This window comes from Fragaria vesca, linkage group LG7 (genome assembly GCF_000184155.1).
Source record: "Fragaria vesca subsp. vesca linkage group LG7, FraVesHawaii_1.0, whole genome shotgun sequence".
In the NCBI taxonomy this organism is placed as follows: domain Eukaryota; kingdom Viridiplantae; phylum Streptophyta; class Magnoliopsida; order Rosales; family Rosaceae; genus Fragaria; species Fragaria vesca.
The window spans coordinates 9,026,023-9,052,744 of NC_020497.1; the positions used below are offsets into that span (position 1 = coordinate 9,026,023).

Consider the following 26,722-nt stretch of genomic DNA (forward strand, 5'->3'; position numbering starts at 1 on the left):
ATATTTTTGGAGTTACATGTTAAGCAAAAAAAAAATTTTAAATATATAATTAAAAACAAATTCTATCAAGAAAATATCAAATATCGATAGAAATTTTATCAAATTTTATATAAAAATTGTATATTTAACCAAAAAATATATTAAATATAAAATATCAGAAAGATATAAAAATTAATATAGATGTCTGTATGTGGTGACCTAACTAGGCACGCAGGCTAGTAGGTGCACCCGTCCCATATCGCACGAGGGAGACAAGTTGATGTGCTTATATGTGCAGAGCTAGCATCTTAAATTAAGACGCGTTTTAGGGTGAAACCTCAAGACCAAGACCGTGAGGGCCGGTGGGCCCAAAGCGCACAATATCTCAATGGTAGGGACTGGGCGCACTGTTATAAATGGTATCAGAGTCTGTCCTCGGCCAGAAGTGTGTCGATGAGGACGTCATGCCCCTAAAGGAGTAGATTGTAGTAGGTGCACCCGTCTCACATTGCTCGGGAGAGACAAGTTGCTGTGCTTATATGTGCAGAGCTAACATTTTAAATTGAGACGCGTTTTGGGGTGAAACATCAAGAACAAAACCATGAGGGCCTGTGGGCCCAAAACGGACAATATCTCAATGGTAGGGACTGGGCAGTTACACTGTAAAAAACAGAAAATTCGAGGAAATATCGAGGATATCGTGGATATTTTAGTCCATAATCACAATAACCCAATGATTTGGGTGAATAAATAGTGTTCTCGAGTTTGAAGAATAGCAATGAAAAATATTTAATTTTAATAACAATTTTAATGTATAATTTTTAATTTCAATTATAAAAGATATCATAAATTGACATAAATGCTTTTAAATATTATCAAAATTTAACGGTGTTAGTGGTCAGGATATCAAAATGTTAACGGAATGAAACTTAAGGTATGAAAATGCAAGTTTTTGATAGTTAGGTATGAGAATAAAAATAACATCGTAGTTCGGGTGATGTTTTGTAAGTAATCCTATAAACAGAGAAGAAAGACAGTCCTTGATCAGTTCAACACAGCAAAGCTCGTGGATATAATCTCAGTCTTATTCCAATGCGCGCATTTCTTGTTGAAATTACTCTAAAGATTTTCTTGTTCCTGAACCTGCAGATCATCATTGTGGGCTTGTGGCTAAGCTATACATGGAGCATACGCTTGACTTGGAGGCTCAAGCATTAATGGAGCTGTTGGTTCTGAACCTGGCACGTAGGTTTACTGTTTGCACTAGGAAGGTTACATTCCACGTTTCAATGGAGCTGTATAGATGATTTTGTGATGATTATTATGAAATTTTGTTAGTTAACAATAATTTCATCAAGCAAGGGAATATAGATGGAAAAAAAGTTCCTTCTATAGTCTCATTCTTCCTTTCATTTGCAAAATTATTACGAACTTTTTAACAATTTTTCGCTAACAATTTTTTGCATAACTTTCTTCAGGTACGTACCAAACATCAAAGCACAAAGTTCTTCAGAAATCTCATTTTCTTTCGCATAAGGATGACACAGAAGAATCACTTTCACTTTCGTAAACTCTTTCGCATATAATATTTGCACCAACTTATATATTTCTTTTACATAGCACTACACCTAATTTTTAATTATTTTCCAAACAAAACCAACTTTCATTAATTAACACAGTACATTATAGTGATCGATGTGGACTTGCGTAAGGAACTGAGGAAGGGAAGTAGGGAAAATGCGCTATATCAAGTAAAAAGGACAATGAGGCAGCTCAATGAGTGTAGTTGGGGTCATGTCAGTCAGGCTAATTCGATAAGGCAGTACGTACACATGCGTGCTGCGAAAACAAACTCTTGAGCTGAATCAGATCGATCAACCTCTGCTCGATCTGTTATAGTTGGGGCATTCATGGCTCATGGCTTGGTCCTTGTTTTACAGATGGCCAGTACTCCTACTATGTTTTTATTTTTTATTTTTTTATATTTTATTTATCAAAGTATTCCTAATATGTTTTATTATGGATTTTTCTTTTTCTTTTCAATTCATTATTTAGAAAGGTTTAATTTGATGGCCACTAGATACTCTATTGTATTATGGTTGAATACTGAAATGAAGGGAAAACTTTTAATGATGATCTTATATATAATAAGGATCAAGTTAAATTTATTTATTTACTTATTATTATTTTTTTTTTTAAGAATGATCAAGTTAAAGACTTTTGAATGAACAGTTTGATATATATATATTTTTTCAATTAATGAAGAAAAACTCTCTCTCCCTCTCTCTTGTGAGAGAGAAAAATGGAGGCTGCCTCCACGCGAAGGTCACGAAAGCTTAACCGGTGGTATTGGGTTTCTCCCCGTCATTACATTCTCCTTTCTTTTCTTCTTGCTTTTAAGAAAGGTGATTTTTTTGCAGGCTTTCGATGGGGGCGGCAGTTTGCTTTGCCAGGCCCTGAAGGCGGCAGTTTGGTAGCTTTGTAGATTTGGGGTTGGAGTCGGTTGCGATTGCCGACAGCAGTGATGGGGGCAGGTTCGTTGAGGAGGGTGGCTCGGTGGTCCTTCACGGGATGCAAGGCGGTGGGTTACAGCGCATCATGGTGTTAAACCCTTTTTAGAAGGGATCAATGGCTCAGAAGGTTCCACTGGCTTTGGATTCATGGGGTTAAGGTGGACGCTCTCAATATGTTTGCACCTAAATTTAGCAATCCATAGAGATTGCTATATTGGTTTTGTTAGTCTGAGATTAGAGGGAAATGGGTTTGGCCATTTGGTCGGGAGTGGTAGTTCGGCCGAATAGTGATGGCATTTCGGTCCTTCGGCCGAGAGTGGTAGTGTTCGGCAATTCGGTCGAGAGTGAGTGGATACACTCGATCATTTGGCCAGGAATACGAAAAATGAAGTTTTGTGGCCGAAATGAGGGAAATGACTAGAGAGAGACGTTGGACCATATGATTGGGATAAGGCGCCCAAAATTTAAAATAACCTAAGTCATATAATCCAAAGCCAAATATTCTAAAGTGTATTTCAGTCATTTGGCCAAAAAAAGAAGGTCTTTAAGGTCGCATGGCCAAAGCATGGCCGAAGCGAAGGTGTTCACTCAGCCATTCGGCCGAAAATATGTGGTTCGGCCATACAACCGAGATAGAGGTGTTGCTCAAATAAAGTATTGACTTCATGTCATTCGAATTAAACATCAATCCATTTAGACGATTCAAGTGGACCAACGTGCAAACAGGAGAAATCCAATAACTATGAGTACGTAGTAGGTCGAGTCCATACGACAGTCTTGCCAAGAGTTCGTTTAGGAAAGAAGTCTCTACACGGACAAACTTCAATCATATCAGAGATTTCAAGCGCGACGTATCTCAAACATTAGTCAGATCAAGACTTTATGTGTGATTCAACCTAAAAGGGAAATATTAAATCGCTCTGTGATTCCTTAACTTGTAAAGCGAGTAGCTAGGTCTTCTTGTCTGTATATATAGAGCGTTGTAACTCATTTGTAAAGGGTCATGCACCACACAAACAAATAAATATACAACTTTCACACAAACTTATCTCCCTCATCGTATAGGTACTTTATCTTTCCCTTCTACATCCAAACTCAATTTTGTTTCTTAGCTTTATTTTCAATTCAGTTCTTAATTTACATTCAAGCACTTTATTTTCCTGTTCTTTAATTTACTTGAACTTTACTTATCGTACCTAGGAGTAGTTGTAACGTAGAATTTCTCATTCATTGATCTCTTTCGGCCAGTCCGAATTGGGTCAATGTGATTCGTTGTTCACACACACATCACCACACAATATTTCAGTAACCGAGTCTGTTTCATCTTCGTGTTCACGATGATTTGCAAGTATTATCACCCAATAGATCTCTCTCATGTCACCAAAACATTTGAGTTCACCCAAGAAGTAAACATATTCGAGGATCCCGGTGAGATTAACGCCTAGCCGAAAATCCTTGCAACACAGGCATTAGAACTTAATGGCCGAGAGGGTTCCTTCCTCGGCCTACAATCCTTTAAAGAAATCAGATCCAGCGCGCAACATCAATCAAAACCTCGCTTAGACTTTCGGCTGCGAGTTGGCACATCCGCACAAGTTAGAAGGACATTTGTACCCACGTCCCTCGGCCGAGACGATTTTGGATCAAACACAATTTTTTGCCTTCATTCTAGGCTGGCCACTGGTTCTTTGGTCTAGAATTAATGGTGGTGGCGTTGGGTTGATCGTCGACGATGGTGCTCGGCTTTGGTTTGGAGACTCGGCGATTGCAGTGGGGAATTGGGGATATGTGGCGGTGTGCCTGGAGGTCGGCAGTGGCCATTTTGCCCGTCGGTAGGAGTCTGGTTGGGACGCCCACCCTTGTGGATGTCCTGATCAATTTTGGATGGGCCTGGGTCTTTGGGCTTGGATCTGACCAAAAAATGCCAAGTGCTTTAGCTAAGCCTTGCGCATGCGTTCTCATCCTTCCAACCTAGCACTCCCAGCGCTGAGCGCCTCTCTGCCTTACATGTGGACGCCTCTCTAACCTCCGATCTTATCTTGCAGGATCCTCACAAATCGCCTCAGCGGTCAATCCACTTTACAGATTGAAAACGAACAACTGATAATCCTCAAAAATTTCTTATCCAAATTTTCTTGTACTAACAATTCAAGAGGCGAGATGTGATGACGGTGCTCGAAAGTTTTGGACTGAGCGTGGCGGTTCTGGTCAAGGAATCGGAGGATCTCCAACTCAGCAAGCGATTGGGTAGCCGTAGGCTCCAAAACGTCGTCGTTCTAGGCACGATCCAATTCTTGATGGTGGACGCGAAGAGCGAGTTGAAAGAGTTGGGGAGTGTAGAACTACAGATCGGCGGCAAGCTTCTGTTTTCTTTATATCCGTTAGAGCGTGTGTGCACGCGCCGTTAACTCAGAGATAGTGAGTTAACATCGGGTATGCTGAAAACTCTCCGCAAAAGTAGCTTGTACTCTACCTATACAGTCCCAAACTCTTCATGTCCTCGTCTTCCTCTTCTCTTCGACTCTTCGTTCTTCATATCCATTATATTTGTTCTTTCTTTTATATCTCATCTTCCTACCAAGTTGTATCTCATCCAAATCGGTATGACAGATACTAGATAGTTTTTTCCTTTATTTCATCAGCAACATGAAGCTTTCATTACTCAAAAGTACAAGGTTTAAATCAATTTTTCATTTTTTCTTCAGATTGTTCATCCCTTACCAAACCCAACTGGGTCTTCAACCTTTCGTATCATCGTTTGAATGAATTCCCATAAAGGAAGCCGCCCAACAAGGGAAAAAAAAAGAAGCTATTTTTGTGTTTTGACAATTTTCACTCATAAATATCGGCCAGTTTTTAGGTTACGTGAGTATAATACTCTGACAATACATGAGAGGGATACAAGTAAATCAACTACAACCTCCTCCAGTCGTTCTCTATGTCTTTAGAACTGATCTAACAAAACTTCCCAAGATCAGCCACCTAATAGGGAAAGAAGAAACTGAACCATGAACATAAAAGAAAGAGACCGCAACTGAAAACCTCACTTTTGCACTATATACAGCAAGCACGAAGAGTCGGCAACAAGCTGATCCCAACTTTCTAATTGAGCTCAAATGGTATTTACTTGCAGATTAAGGACATGCCTGTTTTGATCGCTGCAAATTACTTGGATTCCGAAAAAACCATTGTATTTAAGGATTTGATGGGCTCTCTACATGCTTGTTTTCCATGTCCTTAGAATTCCGAATACTCTCATTTAAGGGCAAGACATTCTCCCTGGCATCTGCTCCATCACCCTCAGATGCTATGTGATCCTCTTGAATGGGGTCCATACTAGGGTTGGCATGCGTTCTTGATCCATGATTGTTCAAAGGATAGCGATAAGAATGGATGTCAAAGGATTCTGTACCATAATGAGATCGAATAGCTGAACTGAACAAGGGTTGCAAACGACGTTTTCTCTCAGGAAGCTCCCGCAATGATATTCTACATACAGGACATGTGGAATGCTGATGAAGCCATATGTCTATACAGGTCACATGGAAAGAGTGCCCACAATATGGGAGGATGCGCAATACATCATCGCCATGGTATTCTGCGAGGCAAACTGTACATCTGCCACATATCAAAAGAAATTTTCATTAGCAATAAACAGAAGGGTTGAATGATTGATAGACCAATGATCAACAATTTCAGAAGTGGCAGATATTCTGGGTGAAGTCACCACAATTACAACAACACAGTGCTTATTATTATTTTTTATTTTTTATATTAATGCAACAGGCTAAAAAGAACTACCAAAATGAAGCCCTGCTGTCTTTTCTTTATTTCAATACCACTCAAAACATGAACACCGTTTCACAAAGACAAAACACAAGACAGCAGTCATGAATCAGTCGCAACAAAATAGAAGCTTGCAGATCATAGGACATAGATATAAAAGGATTAGGGAAGCAAAATCCTCATAATATTGCTTTGTACATAATATGATAGTAAATATTTGACCCTCAGAATAGATATTAAAAGAACTGGAAAGGTCGACCCAAGAGGCAAATATGTCTTCAGGCTTGGTGTTGGACTTGAAGTACTATTATTTTGTCAGTTCACACTGTCAGGCATAAGCAAGGATTTGCATGGTCTACTTAAAACTATTATTAGATAACACCACTATAAGATGACGAGAGGTGTTTAAATTACAGGCCACCAGAGAACAAGAAATTGAGACCTCTCATCCCAATTAATGTTCAACACGTTAAGTTTTACATGTTGAAAGCTCACGGTCCATTCATTTCCAATTCCAAACTTGTTAAAACTGACAGGAGGGACCTCAAAGAGAATTTAGAAATGCTATCGTACCTCTCTAAATATGCCAATAACACCCTGAAGAAAATTAATAATTGGCTCAGGAGGACATGCTGCCCTGACTCGCAGTACATGTAATTAATATAAACAAAAGAGTATATTAACAAGCTGGAATATCAATCTACACCATATTGACTTTCAATTTGTATTTTATGATAAAAATATATTACCCTACTGTTTTTAATCAATTCATAAATATATTGAGGGTTTTATGAATTTATGACCAAATCTCATATAATGAAGGCAAATAAGAAAGTTGAGAGGGTGTATAGACTAACATTTGTGGTGAAATAATAACACTCCCAAAAACCATTATGTTGATTTCAGAAACAACAGCATACTAACAATATTCATTAACACCCCAAACCAAAATTTAGTTATATGGTGATGCATCTTTAACTATGTGAAATATTGTCTAACCAGCACTGGGTATGAAAAACATTTTATGAGATTATACAATCATACATTGTATACAACCATGAAAAATCATAGGCTAGACAAAATTGTTGTAGACATGTAGTACGATAGTGTAAACTCTCAAGTTTTATTTTAATATATGCCTCTTTTATAGCAATTCCGATGATACATCAACTCCATCCAATTATATAAAGTCTTTATGAATAGAAAAAATTGCTCACAAACAGAAATATCAAATTTAACACATGTACCCTTTCTAGTCGAGAACATGTCTGAATTTTTTTATGAGAAAAAAGGATACAAATCCACAATGAGTCAGAAAATGAGTCAACATCACCCAGCTTGAATCAACTTTGTTTAGCAACCGATGTTGCTTACAGCAGCTCTAACCAATGAAATTACAGAAATAGAAGGAAACAAGATCCTGATGTTACTCTCTCTAGGGAAAAACACAAATGACCAGAGAACATGAAAAGCCCAAAACTTTGGTCACCTTAGTAATAAAAAAAATTAATAATAATAACACCACACTTCACTCAAACTTGTGTCTGGCGCACGTGTACCAGTATATCTACATAAAAAGCTTGGTGGCAAAAACAACGCCTAGAGAATTATCTAATCAAAAGGCTACACTAACAAGGGTTGCTCTGGACAATTTCTACCAGTTTATCTGCACTAAGAGGTCGGAATGAAGGATAGAGGTATTACAGAATGTAAAATATCGGCAGAAGCCAATATGACAATAGATTAAAAATTTAAAAGTCATACGAATGGCTTCTCTTAAATTGACATCTCCATATACAACTCCATTCAGGTACCAAGGAAATAAATACCACCCATTGTTCCGATCCTAAGATTTGCTTACTTTGTAGCAAGAGGTTAGAAAGTTCAGTCTTTAACTTGCTGCTCAAACCTAGTAAATTAAGATCAAAAAGGTTATGGTAGATTAATATCCTGTAAGATGTAACTGCCTAAAGAAAAATTAAATTATCCCATCAAAGGGTGTGCTTTACTATGTTCATCTTTGATGCATAATTAAGGTGACATCTCAAATAGAAAATAGACCTTAGCATAATAAACAATAGAAAGTTAGAAACCAATATCAGACAAAGTGCTTGACATTTGCAACTTGGAGACCAAAAGTTCTACAAGCTGGACTTAGTGGGCTTTTACCTCCCAATATGGACAAGTAGAAAAGATGTAGTCATTCTAAATATCATAAGTAACAAAATCTCTGGTAATAAATGCCATCATCTTGCATTCACAAACTATGTGAAAGAGACAAGAAGTTTAAAGCCAGGAATAACAGTAAACAGATGAACAGTCTCCATATAATTACTTCCATAATCCCATAATAGAGTTAAGGTATACACATAAGATCTAGGTCTCCAATATAAATAAAAAATAAAAACACTTATGAGACCTAAAATCTTTCAAATAACACTACCATAAGTACCACAGATCTTGATTATGCAAGATCGATAAGAAGAAAAAGAAAAGTTATGTAATACTACGGAGTCATGTATTTCATAAAGGTTAAACCTATCAACTATCAACTATGTAATTTTTGAGCTAGACGCAACTGTGGAGAATCTATCAGGGAGAACTAACCAATTACCACTGCATCCCCAGGTCTTTTCAAACTTTAAAGTTTATACTCACTATTTATTTTGTTTATCTAATACACACTTCAAGAGTATATTATCTCCCTAACTGAATTCTGAAGTACCACAAGACTGCTCCTTGCTGTTGTTGAAAAAAAAAAAAATGCAAAAGCACCATATAATGTGCAATCATTTCAAAGGAACTATAGACAGCCATAAAGTGAGACATACTGAGCATCTTCCACGGCTGAAAAAAACGGATCATTGTACTTCTTTATCGGAAATTTGGCTACAGCTACAGGTTCAACGCCATGTAAACCGCGTTCTAGCTGTATAATGAATCACATGAAAATGCTTTATTCATTGTCAATGAAGTATCTTAAAATAACAATATTGCAATATTTGAGAAACACTAAAAACCAAAAGAATATCAAAAAGTAAAAACTTGGACAAGGCTTACTATAAGATCAAAAGACTAATAACATTATGCATGATGCTAAAAGCTAAGAGCCATAATTGTTATGACTTATCCAAAGAAAAAAAATAGACAAGTGTTAACAAGAAAAAGTTACTGAAACAGTAAGATCTAAGGGACAATTACTGGAAATAAAATGAAGAATAAGAAACATACAATACTGAGATCGGATCTGGAAGCTGTGGGGAAGGAGCGTCTGGAAACATTGAGGTGAATGCGAGCACAAACAAGCCTGGTGCAGACAAAGACGATGAACATGGTGCTCACCGCGAAACCAATCACAGTCATCACCAGGTTGATCCCTGAAGATATCATACTCTATCTGACCAAGTGGGGATAGTCCACTGGTCTTGTGGGAAATGGGTTTCGTGCTGCTGCTACTGTTGGTTTTGGGTTCGGGCCAATTGTCATGGACAAGGAAATGTTGTTGTCTTCAGGATGATTTGGATTGTATATGGGAGTGTCTGTCTGTGTGAGAGTGGGAGGGAAAAGAGCAACGAGGTGGAGCGTGTTCTACTGTCGGAGGGATTGAGAAGAAGGAAGCCATGGAGGGATTGAGCAGAGCCAGGGACTGAGGCAGCCCATGTATCCAAGTGAGTCAGAGAGAAGATGATGAGGATATTAGTGGGAAAGGGAATTGCTCAGATCCAAATCAAATTCGGGTGTTGAAATATCCGAGTTGAACTCAAGTGACAAACCAAATGGACATGGGACTCCAAGTCACACCAACACCACCTCACGAACACTCTTCAATCGAAGATTGTGTTCTCCTTTTCGATTAAATCTCGGCATATCAACTCTCCAATCAACTGTAGATATAGACTTTTTTTAACGGTAAAATGTTTATGATTTGAAGTCTATATTTGTTCATATTTTTAAAGTTTTAGTTTTATTTGAATTTGAATAGTCTTTAAAGTTATAATTAAAATAAAACTATAAAGATTGGACATATGTCAATTTCAAACCACAGAAATTAAACAAATAGGAAAATCCACATCTATCCTAATTTTAAGCAATTTTTTCCCATTAATAAAATAAGAATCTAAAATTTCCATCAACCCAAAGACTTTTTAGACAACTTTCCCATTAACAAAATTTTTAACTTTTTCTGTTTTTTAGACCATATTACCCTTCATATTATCTTCTCTTCTATTTCTCTCCTCCATACCTCTTCTTTCTCTCTCGTCTGTTCCATGCCTCTCTCTCTCTCTAGATACCCAGCAAAATGTAGAGAGAGAATTCTCCACCAATCAATCAACCATGGTGTCCTCCTCTCAAAACACCAATAAAAGCCCTCCATTCCCACCTCGCTGCAAAGCTCACCAACATCACAATTCCACCTTCCTCCTCCTCCTCATCTCCGCCTTAAGACTTCGACTTCAACGACGTCTTCGGCCCCCAACCGCCTCCAACCACGCCGCGCCGCTGCCGTTGCTTGTTATCGATCCACAACCGCTCCCACTCCTTCGTCGGCCCCTCCCTGCGCTTCACCCCCACCTCCTCCTCCTTCCTCCGCCCCTTCGCCGCCGAATCTGACTCCGATGAAGACGAAAACGACGCCGGTTTAGATCTGGCCTGTATGAAGCGGCTCGCTTGTGCTTGCTTTGCTCGGAGCTATTTTGGCCGGGGATGGCTGCCCTGGTAGATCTCAGAAGATGAAGCTCGTAGATCTTTTCGGAGATGAACCGGAGCTACTCAGTAGTGGTAGTGTGGTTCGGGATTCGGAGGTAATTCACTGTACCAGAGTAGAGATTTGATTTGGCTTATCGGATTAGAAATTCGGCGATCAATTCTGGAATTGAGTTTTGGATGAAACGATTGTATATAGCACTGTTTATGCTTTTTGTTGTTTCCTTATGTTTATAAAAGGATTTTGATGGTCAGGAGTATATATGGTTATTGTTGAAGCACTTGATCGAACTTGTGGACAAAATGTAGTAGCTATTGTTTAAAAGAACCTATTTGGATGTAGTATGCGAAGGAAAACTATGTAACTTTGTTATGATGATGATGGTGAGATTAAGTGATATTAGGTTCCAATCACTCGAGTCTCCTGCCTCAGTAGACCCTCCTACTGCCCCTAGTAGACCCCCCTACTGCCCCTAGTAGACTCCTGGACAGACCTCCTACTGTCCCCAGTAGAACCTCCTACTGCCCCTAGTAGGACCCCCCCCTAATGCCCCTAGTAGACTCCTGGACAGACCTCCTACTGTCCCCAGTAGACCCCCCTACTGCCCTAGTAGATCCCTGGACAGACCTCCTACTGCCCTCAATAGACCCTCCTACTGCCCCCAGTAGATCCCCTAGCTTTCATCGGAGCCAGTCAACGGTGGCCGGAGCCCGGTCAACCGTCGTCGGAGTCCGGTCAACAACCCCCGGAGCCCGGTCAACGTCATTGGTCATGAGAATCCGTCATAGAAACTTTATTTTATAATAGACTCTTATAATGGTCAATTGTAGTTTATTTAATTCATTAAGGGTATAATTATCTTTCTGTTCTTTAAGTTGGCTCTTGAGAATTTTAAAATCTTATTTTATTAGTGGGAATAAAATTCTTAAAATTAGGGCTAGTGGGCATTGTCCCTAAACAAATTTCAACTCTTTTTTTAATAAAAAGAAATAACTTTATAGATAAAGACTATCATCACAAGTGATTGAGTTAGTAAAAGTCTAGGTGTGAAATCTTCATAACAAGGTTCGAAACCCGCCAATGCTGGTTAGAGTCTCAGGTCCTAAATGTATTTGAGAAAACCATGTAATCTCGATACAAATAAAATAAAATAAAAACAAAAAACAAAACTTCATAGATAGAAGCTCAGACGAGCATAGTAACATGACAAGCTTGATAACAATCATATCGAAGCACATCTATATAACATATGTAATCTCTATATGCCAAGGTGTGCATATTTTGCTGGATCAAAACCTCCATATCCTTGTAGTTCAGAGTTTCTCAGGTTGCCCACAAAAAAATATTTTATTTCCATTTCAGAGCTTAAAGATGAGCCTACTTTACAGCTTTTACCCCTTGAGACCCCTAGGTTTCATTTAGCCTCCTGTTAGATTACATTGCACTTTGGACCTCCAAGCAAGGTTTGGGCACCTGATCAAAACCTAAGTTACGATCCCCAGTTGCATGATCGTAATCTGATCTCGTTGCTCTGTCTCTTTAGTCTTCACATTCATACAAGCAACAATCGCCTCCTCACATGCTTCGTCATAGCGCATCAGCGCTCTCATCATCTACGATCGGAGAGCAGTCACAATAGGGTGGAAAGTTTCACACCACATTAAGGGTTACGAGCTGATCAACCTTATTCGGGCTTGATCAACTCAGCGTCAAGCCAATCCGTCGTGCCCGAGCCTTCTCATCTAGAACTAATCTAAATGGGTTCTAGATCCGCTTCACTACCCATATGTCATCCATTATGGGTTGTTTGTTACACGGGTTGAGACTGGCTTACATAACAAAAGAAGACTTGTCCAACATTTGGCTAAGAATGGGACTCATTTAAATGAGGTTACAGAGTCCCCGTGTCCCCTTCTTACCTTCTTACGTACACACACCTCCCAATTTTCATGGGACTCTCTAACGTGCTCTTTCTTCTTTGTTCATCATCTCTCTTCATTCTTCTGCTCCAACACGCTCAACTGCTTAACCTTCATAATTTTTCTCCTCCTCCTTTCTCATTCTATCACTGTCTCTATCTCTCTCCAAATTCGTTAAAGATTGGCTGCTGCAGCTTCTGACTCCATCCCATATATAAATTATCCAGAAGTGAGATCCGAAGAACAGAGGGACACTCCAACAAATATAAATGAAAGAGAGGAAGCCCAATTCATATTAGATGGTAAGTTTTATTCCAAAATCTTGATTTAATTTCGTTCTTCCTTCTCCTCTCTATTTCTTTTCTTTTTCTTTTTCCTGGGCAATGCTACAAGTTTATTTTGGGATAAGAAGAATCATGGGTTGATCTAATTGGAGGGCCAGTTGATTTGATTTTGTAATCTTGTGAATTGCAAGATGTTTGCTTCATATTTTAGATTGGGATTTGGTGCATATATATCAGAGTTGAAAGAGAGGGAAAAAGAGATTTGAAACTTTTTTCTACAGACCTCTTGTGCATCCATAAAATGTTGAGATGTGGATGTTATGCTTTAATAATGCTATCTATTCAATCATCTGGGTTTCAAAATCTATGAAATGGTTTGGTTTTGGCTATTCTGCTGCTTGGTCCTATTAGCACCAAACGAGGGTCAGGCTTAGTTTAAGATTAAGTCATGTTAAAAGAGTCAGGTTTAGTTTAGAAATTAAGTCATGCTAAGACAATCCCATGAAACAACATCTCATTACAGTTTTGAGGTGTCCCCTCTATGGTCGAATTTAAAAGTGTGACATTCACGCATGCCAATTGCTAGTTGTTATCCGTCCTAAATGACAGTCACATCGATTTCAAGATTCACGCCATCGATACTAAATGGTGATGTATTGAGCGCACCTCATTTGCATGGCTGAATGTTCACCGGAAGACAACGTTGAAGTGTAGGTGTGAAACCGTAGAGTGTGGAGAACTAATCTCCACTTAGGACAAAGACCGAAAGCGATCACCATATTTGAGAACCATAGCGTAGCCAGCAACAAGGTTTTTGAGAGAGCAAGAGCCCCATTTATTTGGATGTTTCAGAAATACATGTTATGTGTGGGCTTGTAGGTAAAGACTGTTAACGTGAGTCAATCCATGTGATATTAGGAATATTTGGTAATATTCTTGTATAATTAGTTTCCTATTAGGATTCGATGTAATCTTGTATATATACTCCATTCTTGGAGAATGTTAATAAAAAATATCGCAACATTCATATCCTCTGATAATTTTTGACTAAGACAACACATATTAAGGGCATGTTGTAACTACTAAGCAAGCAAGCTAATGCAAGTGTGATACAAGGGAAGTTGATGGAAGCGAGAATGTGATTATTGTCAGCTAGTAGTTAGAGGAAGTGAACATCTCCTCCCTACCAAACATACCAACCATTACAGTAGACAAGAACCAATAGCGTTCAATTATAACCAAACCTATTCAGAAAGTCTCGATACATCCTTACAGTCAACCTTAAAAAAAAAACAACCCCTTCCAATATGATATACCAAAACTATAAGCATATACGTAGAGACACCTCCCTATTACGTTGAAAACAAGAAAACATCGATGTTAATACCAACACCATGACACACACCCATACAACCAAAGATACCAAACCTACCAAACCCCTAAACTCTCGTTCAAAGAGGATGAATGACTAAACCCAACAAAATGAAACTTAAAAAAAACAAAAATATAAATTTAAAAAAAATAAAACAAAAACCTGAAAACCAAAAAAGGAAAAAGAAAAAAAAAGACTTGGGCGAAACAAGAGCCCAAGTCCAGCGTACACCCAATTGGACCTTGATCACCTAGGGCCAAAGGTCATATTGGAGCATAACCTATATATCATTCCTCTCCTAACCCAAAACCTCTACTACATCACCGGTCTACTACCATTAGCCATCGCTTCACCACTAGCATCAAAACTCTTGATTCACATGGCTCCACTCGCATGACCCGTCGTATTGTCGAAGAGAAATCCTTAAGCCCTGTAACATAGCCAAAGCCAAAACAACTCTAGATCAACGTTGTCATTCATTCTGACAAAACCAACAATCCAATTTATAACTCATCGAGCACCACCGCGTCTCCAACTAGTGCAAGCTAACAATCAGCCCCATCGAGAATTCGACCTAAATGCAATTCCATCCCATCACACTACTACAATCTTCCCCAATGGGGACTGACCAATGCACCATCCCATAATCCTCGATGCAGTTGACACCTCATATCAAGAGAGGCTAAGAAACGGCCCTCTCCAATTCCATCCTTCAAGCTCAACCAAAGTCCACCTTGGAGGATCCTCAGCCTATACAGGATATCAAGTGCTTGAAGGATTTGTTCGAGTTTATTAGCTTCAAGCATGTACTTAGAGAAACAAACTTTGTTGTCAATTCCCTTGCAAATATAGGTCATAGAATTAGCAACCGTTGCATCTGGGAAGGTTGTATTCCTCCGGATGCCTCGCTTGCTCTTTCCCTTGATATTGTAAACTTTGGGTGCATTAGGGCACCTCGCATTAGGGCACCTCTCTCTTAGTTGTTTTCTTTTGTTATAAAATAAAAAATAAAAATAAAAAACCAAAGTCCACCATTTAGAGATCCCATCCAGCTACACCCATTTGACGTCGGCATGACCAGAGATCAGCACCATAGCGGCGACCTAGCAGCATGAGAGAGAAATCTAAAATTGAACTCCAAGCAATAGTACCTGATAAGTTTATAGAGCAAAAATCTGTGTTTTGTAAAGAACATGAGTCCTTTTTTAAGGTGTTAAACAATAAATGTGTGTGTGTTTTTTTTTATCTGAAAATTTTCATTCAACTGAAGTAAAGCAAATACATCAAATTAAGGAGTTTTTGTGGCCTCGTTGAATCTAGTAGAAACACCAAGAAGAGTACCACCCTCGTATAAAATCTCACAAGTATATATAGTTACTGCATATATGTGCTATGCTGCCTACGTATAATTGGTTGCAAGCTGCTATATATTGTATTGAGTTGACAGATAGAAATAAAAACTTATAAAGCATACAATACAATGTTCCCAATCCAAGCCACAACTGTATCATCAAAAATCCTTTATATATTTACACTGGGTTTCCAAGTAATGAAAAAATATGCGTTCTTTGTACCAAAGAACTAAATAAAATTGCATCCAACTACATACTTATTGGTTGAAGCAGAACTGTTTTCAGCTACAGCCACCCATTTGGCTTTTTCTTTGATCTCTATCTTTTCCCAACACAACGTGCATTGACCATTTGGATATTGTTCTTGCTAGCTGTTCATTTGGAGCCGCCAGACTTGGTTTTATCTTGTTCAACATCATCATCCACATCGATAGTTCTGACCTTGAATCGCTCCAGCCTCATTTCCGACCCGTCTCTTTTGAATTCACGCGGTGAGCCAATGCTCAGGCTTCTTTGCATGGTCCGAACCCTGGTGCTCTGATCCGATTTGACTTGAGATAAAACCAAATTCCATTTCTTTGGCATCTCGGCCAGAAACTTATCAGGACTCCCCGGAAATATTTTCTTGAACAGCTCGAGCCTTCGGAAGTAGAGCTCCCTGAAGAACTCTACCAAGGCCAGGAACCTTGGATCAACTGACTTACCAACGTTTGATCGGAATCTGTAGTAGTTTCCACCCACGTCGCTGTAGTTTCTTCGAAGCAGACCGCTTTCTAGTTGTGACATATCATTAATCTTGGTGCCCAGAATTGATGCGCCGGAGTTTGATGGCTGATCGGCTTCTGTAGCTTCTACTTCTGGATACCCTTCTGGCCTCTCCATGGATATTTATGATGATATGTAGCTAGTATATATAAATTCTTGATATTCAGGAGATGGAGAGAATCTGTGTAAGGATGAGACTGACGAGGTTGCCGGAGAATAGCAAATCTGATCAACAAAATTGAATTGTTCACGTTATGGTTTTAGAGGAGGGGACTTATCCAACCTCTATATATATAGGTGTTTGTAATCTGGAAACCCTAGCCTTCATGTTGACTGGTATGCCATGACTTTTTCATGACTAACAAGGTACGCGTAGCTAATTCGATCTGTTTCTAGATCATGATTATAGAGAGGAGGAAGCAAGGCACACACAATTGACTATCCAACTTTTAATTTGGTTCTTAATTTGAATGACATAAAATCAAATCACGGCCACAGATCATGATTCTATAATGAAGAACTCTGGGAAAAATCTTAATCGGGTGGCTAATATTTGGCTGTCATATGAATTTTGTTAATTAAGCTGTATATATGTACGTCATAATCAAGTGAAAGATAGGTAGATTGATAAAAGAATGCATGATCGATGTTTCTTGCAGAAGTGGGTCACTTTGAAGATTGGAACTTTTCTTAGAATTACAAAGCCATCCTGATCAGACTAGTCATTGGCATGGATTACTTTGGCCCTACGTATTGGTGTTGCTGATGATGAAGCTTCTAAGAACCTTGCTTTGCAGTCAGCTAGCTTTCATTCCAAATGAAGAACGTTCCTGCTGCCAGTTGCTTCTGATCAATCATATATAATTTGAGGCTTCTAAGAACCATGGAATTCATTTCTTACTGCCAGTTGCTCTTCGATCATCATATTATTATTTTAGCCTTTCGTGTCAAGTTTTATTTATTATATATATTTGGTTGCTGGGATATATCACATATGTATGAAGGAATGTATTTATGTAAATGTCAATACGTTTTCAAATTCAAATTGTAGCAGTTCTATTTTCAATACCTAATTTTGAGAGTAGCTAGGTCTAGGTGTGTCTTTCTAAGAAGCAAGTGAATATATTAAACGTCCGGCTGAGTTCAATACATGGCCGGGGGTGGTATAGGGCTAGAAGCCAAGAAGGATCAATTAGCAGCCCTCAATTTTCTTTTGAGGGGAATGAATATGCCTAGCTAGATATATTGACGATTGCATCGAGTTAGTGCCAGAATATCACATATATACACCAGAGCAAGAGGGCTAGCTCCTAAGGCATAACCTTGTCTTCGGCCTAATTAACTAGAAACAAATCCCTACCAATTAATAAAATCCATTCTAAGTTTCTAACACTAATTTCTCACTTACATCCTATATATGTTGCACGGAATTCCCGAAAACAGCCGTTTCGCGTTTCAGAAACCGTAACATTTCTGAAACGCTCGGAAACATGTTTCCACATAAGAAGATTTTCCGAAACGTGACCTTTTTTTTTATTCAACCCCCAGGGTGCGGGAAGGGTGCCTAGGCCCGCACCCTGGGTGCGGCGGGGGTGCCTGGGCGCGCACCCTGAGTTCTGAAGGCAACATTCATATATACAGAAAATGAAGTTGCTTGATCCGGGCACACACCAACACTACCGTACCCCTTCCCTAATCGTCTCCGATGCCTCACTATTGTCAACCATACGACTAACTCCCTAACCCTAAACCCAGTTATTCTCCTACACAAACCCATAGGCATAAGCACAATTATTGACCCATGCCTGCGTCCGGCGCGGCTCTGTTAACCGCTACTACCTCATCGATCATCCTCGTAAAAGTACGTTGTAATAGCATGAACAATGGCAATTGAATTGCAAACTCTAGAAGCAGGCGGCATAGCAAGAACCATGCACACTTGACCAGAATTAGCAAACCCTTTATGATTCATGCATGCTCATTTGAGTTCCATGTATATGAAATTGTTTTCAATTTCAGGTAAACTTTTGCCACATATTTGCCGCATAGATATTCCATAACAGCAGACAATGGCAATAATCATGCACTTATTTCTTGACTAATTATGTTTGAATGCCAGTTCATTCTCCTAATTCCTAATTATATATGTACGTATCTCACCTAAATTTGGATTATTTGACTAAGCCAAATTAGTACTTACATAATAATCAGCATATATATGTGCAACAAAAACACCACGTGGAACCATGTCAACTAAACTATATATAATTAAGCTTCCCCTTTCCCGTGATTCTTATAAATAATGCACCCTTCGCAAATCATCATAATCCAAGTTATTAGACTTGTATGAGAGCAACGCTTCTAGTTCAAATCAACCAATTTTGAAGTCGAGGAAACGTTTACGTTAATGGCATTGCAAAAAGAGAAGGCGTCGTCCCCATCCAAGCCACATTCATCACCACTCTCAATAATTTTGTTCATTCACAAAGCAATCCGTAATGAGCTTGATGTGATTCACCGATCAACAATGGGCTATGCCAACGGCCAAAGTGTAGAACTTCGGGCATTTTTTGAGCGGTGCAACTTCCTGAAATCGATTTATGAGAATTACTTAAATGTTAAAGATGAGGTACATGCAACTCTTAAAATGTTGTATTTTAAAGTGTATTATACATGAATTTGTACAAAAAGTTATGTTGTTGAGTTTGTCTGAATATTTAGCCACTGAAAATAGAACATTTGTTAATACTCGATCGAGTTGCCACTGAATTTTGGAAATGCAGGTGATATATACAGCTGTTGATGCACGGGTGAAAAATATAGCTGAAACCTACTTCCTTCAACACCAAAATCAAAAACTTGTTTTGGATCATCAGTATAAGCTGCTGATTTCTAGCACACAAAATGAGGTAAAATTTCCAAGCAAGGAGTTGGTGTGCTTTACAGGATCCCTACAAACAATGGTTAGCCAGTGTATGGCCAAAGAAGAGGAGCAGGTATATATTTCATCTCTTTTATTTCTTTCTCTGTATTCTATTGATGCTACTTACAAAAATGCAGGCTACGAGTTTGAGATGGAAAACGAAATGTGATTTGCAAATTGCAAGTAATTAAACACAAAAACAAACCTGAAGATTCAGTTTTGTCTAGACAATGACAACTTAGTAAATTCAAGGATTTCATCAAGCATAAAATAGAGGTGGTTGGTTTTCCACTTAAAACGTATAATATCTCTACGTAGAATTCAATATATTTCCCGTTGTCAATAATTAGTGGACTATACATTAAGGACGATGATGATGCTTTCGCTATATAAATTTAAAAGTCCCTCAACTGATTCTTTACAAGAAGTCTTTCTGTAAGTAGTCGAAATGGTCTTGGACAATTGTAATTGGTGTTTCTGGCTAGGGATTATTAGCAGGTAGAACCAAGTCATGTATTTCACTAATACAAATTGGCTCTTGTCATCTACAGACAAATACACATAAGCATGTCCCCTTGTGATTTAGAATGTGGAAATGTACGTCTTTTTTATTGAACTAGTTCCTGTCTCAGATACACCCATATGATTATTGATTATACTTCATATATGTAGAGTCACACGCTGACTATTTCCAAAGTGCATGCATGCTAATTTGGATTCTTTCATGTATTCAATTTGATGTTTTACATCAATATCCTAATAGATTTTCTGAGTATGATTTCCAGTTAATTGGATGCTCTAGCTTTTCCGTTGCTATGCAGCCTATGCTGGTTATATATATATAACTTATTTTCTGTTTTCTACTATTATATATCAGATCATACCTTTGCTCATTCAGAAATTCTCACCTGAAGAGCAAGCTTCACTACTGTGGAAGCTTTTGAGCGGCATCCCCACGAATATAGTGGTTAAACTCATTCCCTGGTTAGCGTCGTCCGTTTCATCTGATGAACGTCAGCAACTGTACAAGTGCTTAAGTACTGTAGTACCGGCGGAGAAGCTTCTCCAACAGGTTAGCCTTCTTGATCTTTCCAGTATTACATTTTCAGAATTGTTTTCTGCTGTTAGTACATGGAACTGATTACATCTGCTATCTCGTGATATTGAAGGTCATTTTCAGCTTGATGGAAGGGAAAGATAATTGTTCTGGGACCAAAGCCGGTCGAGACGATGATACAAATTATGCAGCCAAGCTCAATGGGGTGCATCCAATAGATGATATATTGCTTTGGCATAATGCTATTGAGGCAGAGTTGAATGAAACGCTTGCGGAGGCGAAGAGGATGCCTATTGCTGGAGCTGTTACAAATTATGATCTTCCGGCTTGCTATGACAGGCTGCAATTTATTGCTGAAATCTGCATGTTTCACAGGTTTCCTTAAAACATTAGCCTCTTTATATTATTTGATTAGTCGTCAATAATGTTAAGTAATGGGATAGTGTTGCTCAATTGTCTTAATTTCTGTGATGGACTACTTTTCCTCTTCTTCACTTGAAAATAACTGGTTCTTTCTTCCCTCTTTGTTGTAGTATTGCTGAGGAAACGATCCTATACCCTGCAGTGTATGGGGAAGTTCCAAGTTTCCACGAGCGCAGAAATGAAGCAAGTCTATCCAATGAGTTTAGGTGTTTGATCAAAAGTATAAAAAGCGCATCAACAAATCCATCCGCAGCTGCTGAATTTCAATCAAAGCTACGCTCTCGTGCTGATCAAATAATGGAAACTTCAAAGGCTCATTTCCATGATGAAGAAGTTAAGGTCAGCTAGCTCCCTAAATTGATAAAAAGTTTCTTGTGGGGATATTTGCTAGCTTCTTCAAAGTTATGTAGTATCTCATGAACCAGTACAATGAACAATACAGTATATGTGTTTCTCTGTGTGTGTGTGCGCGCGCGCGCTCTCTCCAAAAGCAATTGGTTACCGCTGGACTCTTGCACAGTATGAAGATCTTATGTATTTCTATACAGAATTTAATTAACATTCCAATTGCTCAGCGGTTGATAGTCGAAGTATATACTTGATCTCAACAACAACTAATGCTGCATGACTAGAACTTGTAGTACTATCACTACTATGTATCCCTTTTTTATTATGGATTCCTTGTCTTTCTAGGTACTTCCACTTCTTCGTAAGAACTTGACCATTGAAAGACAACAGGAACTTCTGCATCAAAGCCTGTGTGTAATGCCCTTGAAACTAATTGAGCGTGTCTTGCCATGGCTGGTAAAATCATTGACTGCAAACCAAGCACAGACTTATGTCAAGAACATGCAGTTGGCAGGTTCAATACCTTTCCCCTCTATAGATTGATATATTACTTCACTGACTTGATGATTACAATATTTAGTTTCTTACCAATTTGTTTGATACAGCTCCAGCGTCAGATATCGCTCTGGTGCAGCTCTTTTGTGGTTGGGCTACCAAGGCTAGTAATGACAGCTTATGTTCATCAAGTTCCTTGCATATCAACTGTATATCACCATCACATTCAGTTCGCGAAGAATGTAATAGCCGTTTTGACACTGGATTACCTGCACAACCAATAGATGTTGTTTTTAAAGTTCATAAGGCCATACGCCGTGACTTGGAAAATCTGGATACTGAATCTGAAATGCTCAGTAACTGTGATGAAATATTTCTTAAGCAGTTCATTGAATGTTTCTGTTTGTTATGGGGCTTATATAGAGCTCATAGTAATGCAGAGGATTACATATTGTATCCGGCAATGGAATCCAGAGCGGCACTTCAAAATGTTAGTAACTCCTACATACTTGATCATAAGCAAGAGGAACATGCATTCGAAAATATTTCAGGTGTTCTTCTTGAGCTTTCTCACCTTCACAGAGGTACAAGATCTGGTGCCCCCATAAATGAATGTGTGAGAAAGTACTATGAGCTGGCAAACAGGCTTCGAATTATGTTCGTGTCACTAAGAATGATGGTAGACGAGCACATGTACCGGGAAGAGCTTGAGCTGTGGCCATTATTTGGAGTATACTTCTCTGTGGAGGAGCAAAACAAAATGGTTGGTTTCATACTGGGGACTACAGGTGCTGAAGTGCTGCATTCTATGTTACCATGGGTCACTTCTGCACTTACTGAGGATGAACAGACAAAAATGATGGATACTTTCAAGGAAGTTACGAGAAACACAATGTTCGCGGAGTGGCTTAGTGAATGTTGGAAAGGAAGCTCACTGTCAACTCTACCGCCGAAACTGGAAACTAAAATTTTCGTAAAAGGTTTGTGCTAGAAACCCTGCTGCATACATTCTGATATTCTATGTCTATCTCATTATGTTGACAATAATTCTATATGTTTCGTCTATTTAAGGTACTGGATTTGAAGAAAGGCACCGCCAGATTGATCAAACTTTCAACTCTCATATGCGGAATAACTTGAAGCATCAAATGACTAGGTTAGTCTGATTGTTGCTACCTACTATTTATCATCTTGCACATGAAACCTAATGATTTGATAATTGATAACTGCCGACCTAATATAAAGTACTGATGTTCTATTTTAGTTACTGGATTGCGGCTCAAGAAATAACAGTGGATGTTTCAAATACTGCACACTTAGGGGCACAGTCACCAACTTTTCGAGATCACGAGAAAAAAGTATATGGCTGCCCGCATTACAAAAGAAACTGCAAACTACTAGCTGCTTGCTGTGGCAAACTGTTTACTTGTAGATTTTGCCATGACATTGTCAGCGACCACCCAATGGATTGGTAATAAATTTTCTGATAATGTAGCTTCTTTTCGAGTTGAGAAATTCTATAACTGATATTTCATTATCTTTCTCCAGGAAAGCAACATCTGAAATGATGTGTATGCGCTGTCTTATTATTCAGCCAGTCGGGCCTGTATGTTCGACAGCTTCTTGCAATGGATTTCCGATGGCAAAGTATTATTGTAATCTTTGCAACCTCTTTGATGATGACAGGTACACTAATTTTTTTTGATAATAAATTAGAATTCCTCTTAAATCTGCTGTTTGTGAACTCAAAAGGTACACTAAGTACTAGCTGAATTTTCTGCATCTGAAGTAGATATCCTCATAAATACAAGTAACATCAGTCTCATAATGTGTTTTTCAATTAACTGTAAACATAATAGTTCTCTGAGTTAACGACATTCTTTTCTCAGGAATGTCTACCATTGTCCATTTTGCAACTTATGCCGAGTAGGGAAGGGCCTTGGCATTGATTATTTTCACTGCATGTCATGCAATTGCTGCATGGGGATGGCTTTGGTGAACCACAAGTGCCGGGAGAAATGTCTAGAAACTAACTGCCCTGTCTGCACTGAGTTTTTATTTACATCAAGTTCAAGAATCAAATCTTTACCATGTGGCCATTATATGCATTTAGCTTGCTTCAAGGTTTCTATTTCTATCACATAAATTTCATATATATTTTACATTGTTTTCCTTTTGTGTTAGATGCATATTTATGAGAAGTGATTGAATTGAATCTCCCAACCTTTCTTGTGTTTCCGTAGACTTGCACCCAGAGCCACAGTCACTACACTTGTCCAGTTTGCAGCAAATCTTCGGGAGCTACAATGGTAATAAACGTAATAGGCTTATGTTTATATTTTAGATAATGAGGCCTGATATACTGCATTTACACACCAAAAATGGTACAATGTGGCTGATTACTTAATCTGAAGTACATTCTAGATTTCTGAACTTCATGAATGCTTCTTTCTCAATTGAGTATTGACTAATTTTTCAGATGACATCAACACAATCCTCACGACTGGTGGATGGTGATGTGACCATGGAAATATGTGGTTATGACCAGAAAACTGAAATGACTTCAAGCACTGATATTAATCCTGAAGGAAGATTCTTCATGCACGCTAGCTTCTGGGTAAGGCTAAACCTGTTTAGTGGATATCTATGGTTTCTCTCTTTTTCATCTTTCAATGTACTCAAAATTCTATTTCTTTCTTGTTTCCTTTTGCTGCAGATTAATATATTATGTCAGCTTCTCTTATGGTTTGGCGCCCACAAAGGAAGAGTAGTTGTACCAAGATTCCTGCAAAGATTAAAAAGGGGATTGGAGAATGGAGTTGCAGGACAGAAGGCCAAAGAGAGGTGTGTGCTGTGTTGTGTGGTGCTCTGCGGTCTGTTGTTGTTTTGTGTCTTGAGCACTCTTCTGATTTTGCTTTTGTTCAAAGCATTAGGAAGCAACAAGTACATTCAACTATTGTAGACTATGATTTTTCCCCAGATAAAATGATAAATAATTTATGAGTTGGGGTTTCAAATTGTCCTAGAATAAATTCCAGTAGTAAGCGAAGATGTAATTCAACATACTCTGGATTAGGCATTGGTTGTGGAGCTTTATTTGCTGCTGTTGTTTTGAATATTCAGAACCGACTCTTTTTTTTTTTCTTTTTTCTTTTTTTCCGATGAAAACTGACTTCTTTTTTTTAGAGAAATATTCAGAAATGACTTCCTTCATCATATATCGGCCATTAGAAACTCTTTGCTCAAACACAGTAATCAGAATTAATCTCGAAGACACAGTTCATTGTTATCAGGGCAACAGGCCAACTGCTCTACCCTCTTCCCTTCTTTTTATTCTTTTTTTTTTTTGTAATTAACCCTTCCCTTTGCAACACTACTTGTCTTGCCTTTCCTTGTCTTTGTTTAGGTCTAAACGTGATGCAAGAAAATGACAACGTTTGCTTCACGGTTTGCTTCATATAATGATTCATGTAAACTTCCTCTTCTAAAGAAGCGAGTATTATCATTCTTTGGAGCATAATCACATGGACCTTCCATTACTACTCATGACAAAATGAAAGAGTATATGTTTAAACCGGTCTAGTTTAACATTCTAAACCCAAGTCCTAAACCATTGTACACCATTCTCAAATTTCAACTAATCCTCTCAAACTGCAATAAAGAAACAACACTCGAACTTGACACAGGAATTTCTGGTTGGTTGAAAAGCATTGCTTTGATTTCTATGCATAGGCGGATAGTCATTTTGCAACAGTAGCTTGTGGGTAAGTTTCCCAACTGTTGAAGGGAAACTTGGAAGCCAAAAATTTTGGAGAAATTTACTGCCGCGGCCTCTTTACATGAAAAGAAAAGTGACCTGTCCTATGCTAGCTAGTGTATAGTAATTTATTTGCATTCACTTGAGCCACCATCCAAAAATACATGATAATAATCCTAACACAAGTAGTTCACTCGATTCTTGTCATTTCTTTCTCCAATCAATTTACATATCAACCTAGTCACAAAGCATCATTCAGACTCTAACCATAAATTGCCAGCATGAACAAGAATGATTTAAAGGAAAGAGATAATCTAGCCCTAAAAGGAATCCCTCAGAGGAAACTATTCTCTCTAACACGACTTTCTAACCTGCAAGACACTGAGACCAGCTTTTCAATAATCAACAAAAGACTTTAAACCTCACAACAGTAATAATTGAGAGGATGATACTTCCATACAGAAAGAAATACAAAAAGTCAGAGAAATTGCACCTCCTCATAAGTAAAGTACTATTACAACTGTAAAACATATCAGGCTCCATGCAGATACGATAGGTATGTCAAGGAAATCAAAAGCCAACAATGGAAATCCTGTTGGCTTTCAAATGAAAATATGCCCTCAAAATGATTTCCTCGGAAGTTTCTCCATGGAGAATTGGACGCATCCACGGAAAAACAAAAGGGTATATAAAAAAGATAATATTTGTTTAGTGTTTTTACACGTTTAGTATGTGATTGATGGTACGCATGTCACTTTGATGCAGTAGATAACATACGGACATGAAACATTTTTCAGCAAAGATGCCTTTATTGACAATGCAGACATTGAAACAACAAAATATGCTAATGAAATCTGTGATTTGATCAAAGTTGTTTCTGTTCCTTTTTGTTTTCTTCTTTCCTATTAATTTTGAAAATACTTGACCAATAAACTTAGTTGGTAATTTGGTATAACATTACCAAAAAGGAACAGAAACAACTTGTAAAGAACTTGATGTCTCTGGTTTGTTCTTATGCAGATTGTAAAGAATTTCAATATGGTC

General features: G+C 38.3%; 2 protein-coding genes and 1 non-coding gene across 3 annotated transcripts; 2 read left to right on the top strand and 1 right to left on the bottom strand.

The window, feature by feature from the left end:
* Positions 1-5,308: 5,308 nt before the first annotated feature.
* LOC101306957 (RING-H2 finger protein ATL32-like) lies at positions 5,309-10,133 on the bottom strand. The gene is made up of 3 exons (XM_004306993.1): positions 9,510-10,133; positions 9,110-9,207; positions 5,309-6,110 (listed from the first exon to the last, which is right to left on the bottom strand). Exons 1-3 carry the CDS (start codon positions 9,666-9,668, stop codon positions 5,687-5,689), a joined length of 681 nt encoding a protein of 226 aa, XP_004307041.1. The 5' UTR covers positions 9,669-10,133; the 3' UTR covers positions 5,309-5,686.
* A 5,893-nt stretch (positions 10,134-16,026) lies between these two features.
* LOC101308611 lies at positions 16,027-17,717 on the top strand. Its single transcript, XR_185203.1, has 2 exons — positions 16,027-17,041; positions 17,335-17,717. It is a non-coding gene; the product is annotated as an uncharacterized LOC101308611 (transcript).
* Positions 17,718-19,082: 1,365 nt separating this feature from the next.
* LOC101309012 lies at positions 19,083-26,705 on the top strand. Its single transcript, XM_004308503.1, has 15 exons — positions 19,083-19,304; positions 19,459-19,671; positions 20,476-20,670; positions 20,768-21,030; positions 21,189-21,417; positions 21,772-21,940; positions 22,032-22,901; positions 22,993-23,077; positions 23,186-23,392; positions 23,470-23,607; positions 23,811-24,045; positions 24,177-24,230; positions 24,401-24,538; positions 24,638-24,765; positions 26,699-26,705. Exons 1-15 carry the CDS (start codon positions 19,083-19,085, stop codon positions 26,703-26,705), a joined length of 3,153 nt encoding a protein of 1,050 aa, XP_004308551.1.
* The last annotated feature ends 17 nt before the right edge of the window (positions 26,706-26,722 follow it).

Coding starts and splice junctions, on each gene's coding strand:
- LOC101309012 (XM_004308503.1), top strand. CDS start 19,083: ATGGCATTGCAAAAAGAGAAGGCGTCGTCCCCATCCAAGCCACATTCA. Junction 21,418..21,771: donor TCCATGATGAAGAAGTTAAG/GTCAGCTAGCTC, acceptor TTGTCTTTCTAG/GTACTTCCACTTCTTCGTAA. Junction 24,539..24,637: donor TCATGCACGCTAGCTTCTGG/GTAAGGCTAAAC, acceptor CTTTTGCTGCAG/ATTAATATATTATGTCAGCT.
- LOC101306957 (XM_004306993.1), bottom strand. CDS start 9,668: ATGATATCTTCAGGGATCAACCTGGTGATGACTGTGATTGGTTTCGCG. Junction 9,208..9,509: donor CCAGATCCGATCTCAGTATT/GTATGTTTCTTA, acceptor TTCATTATACAG/CTAGAACGCGGTTTACATGG. Junction 6,111..9,109: donor TCAGCCGTGGAAGATGCTCA/GTATGTCTCACT, acceptor GATATGTGGCAG/ATGTACAGTTTGCCTCGCAG.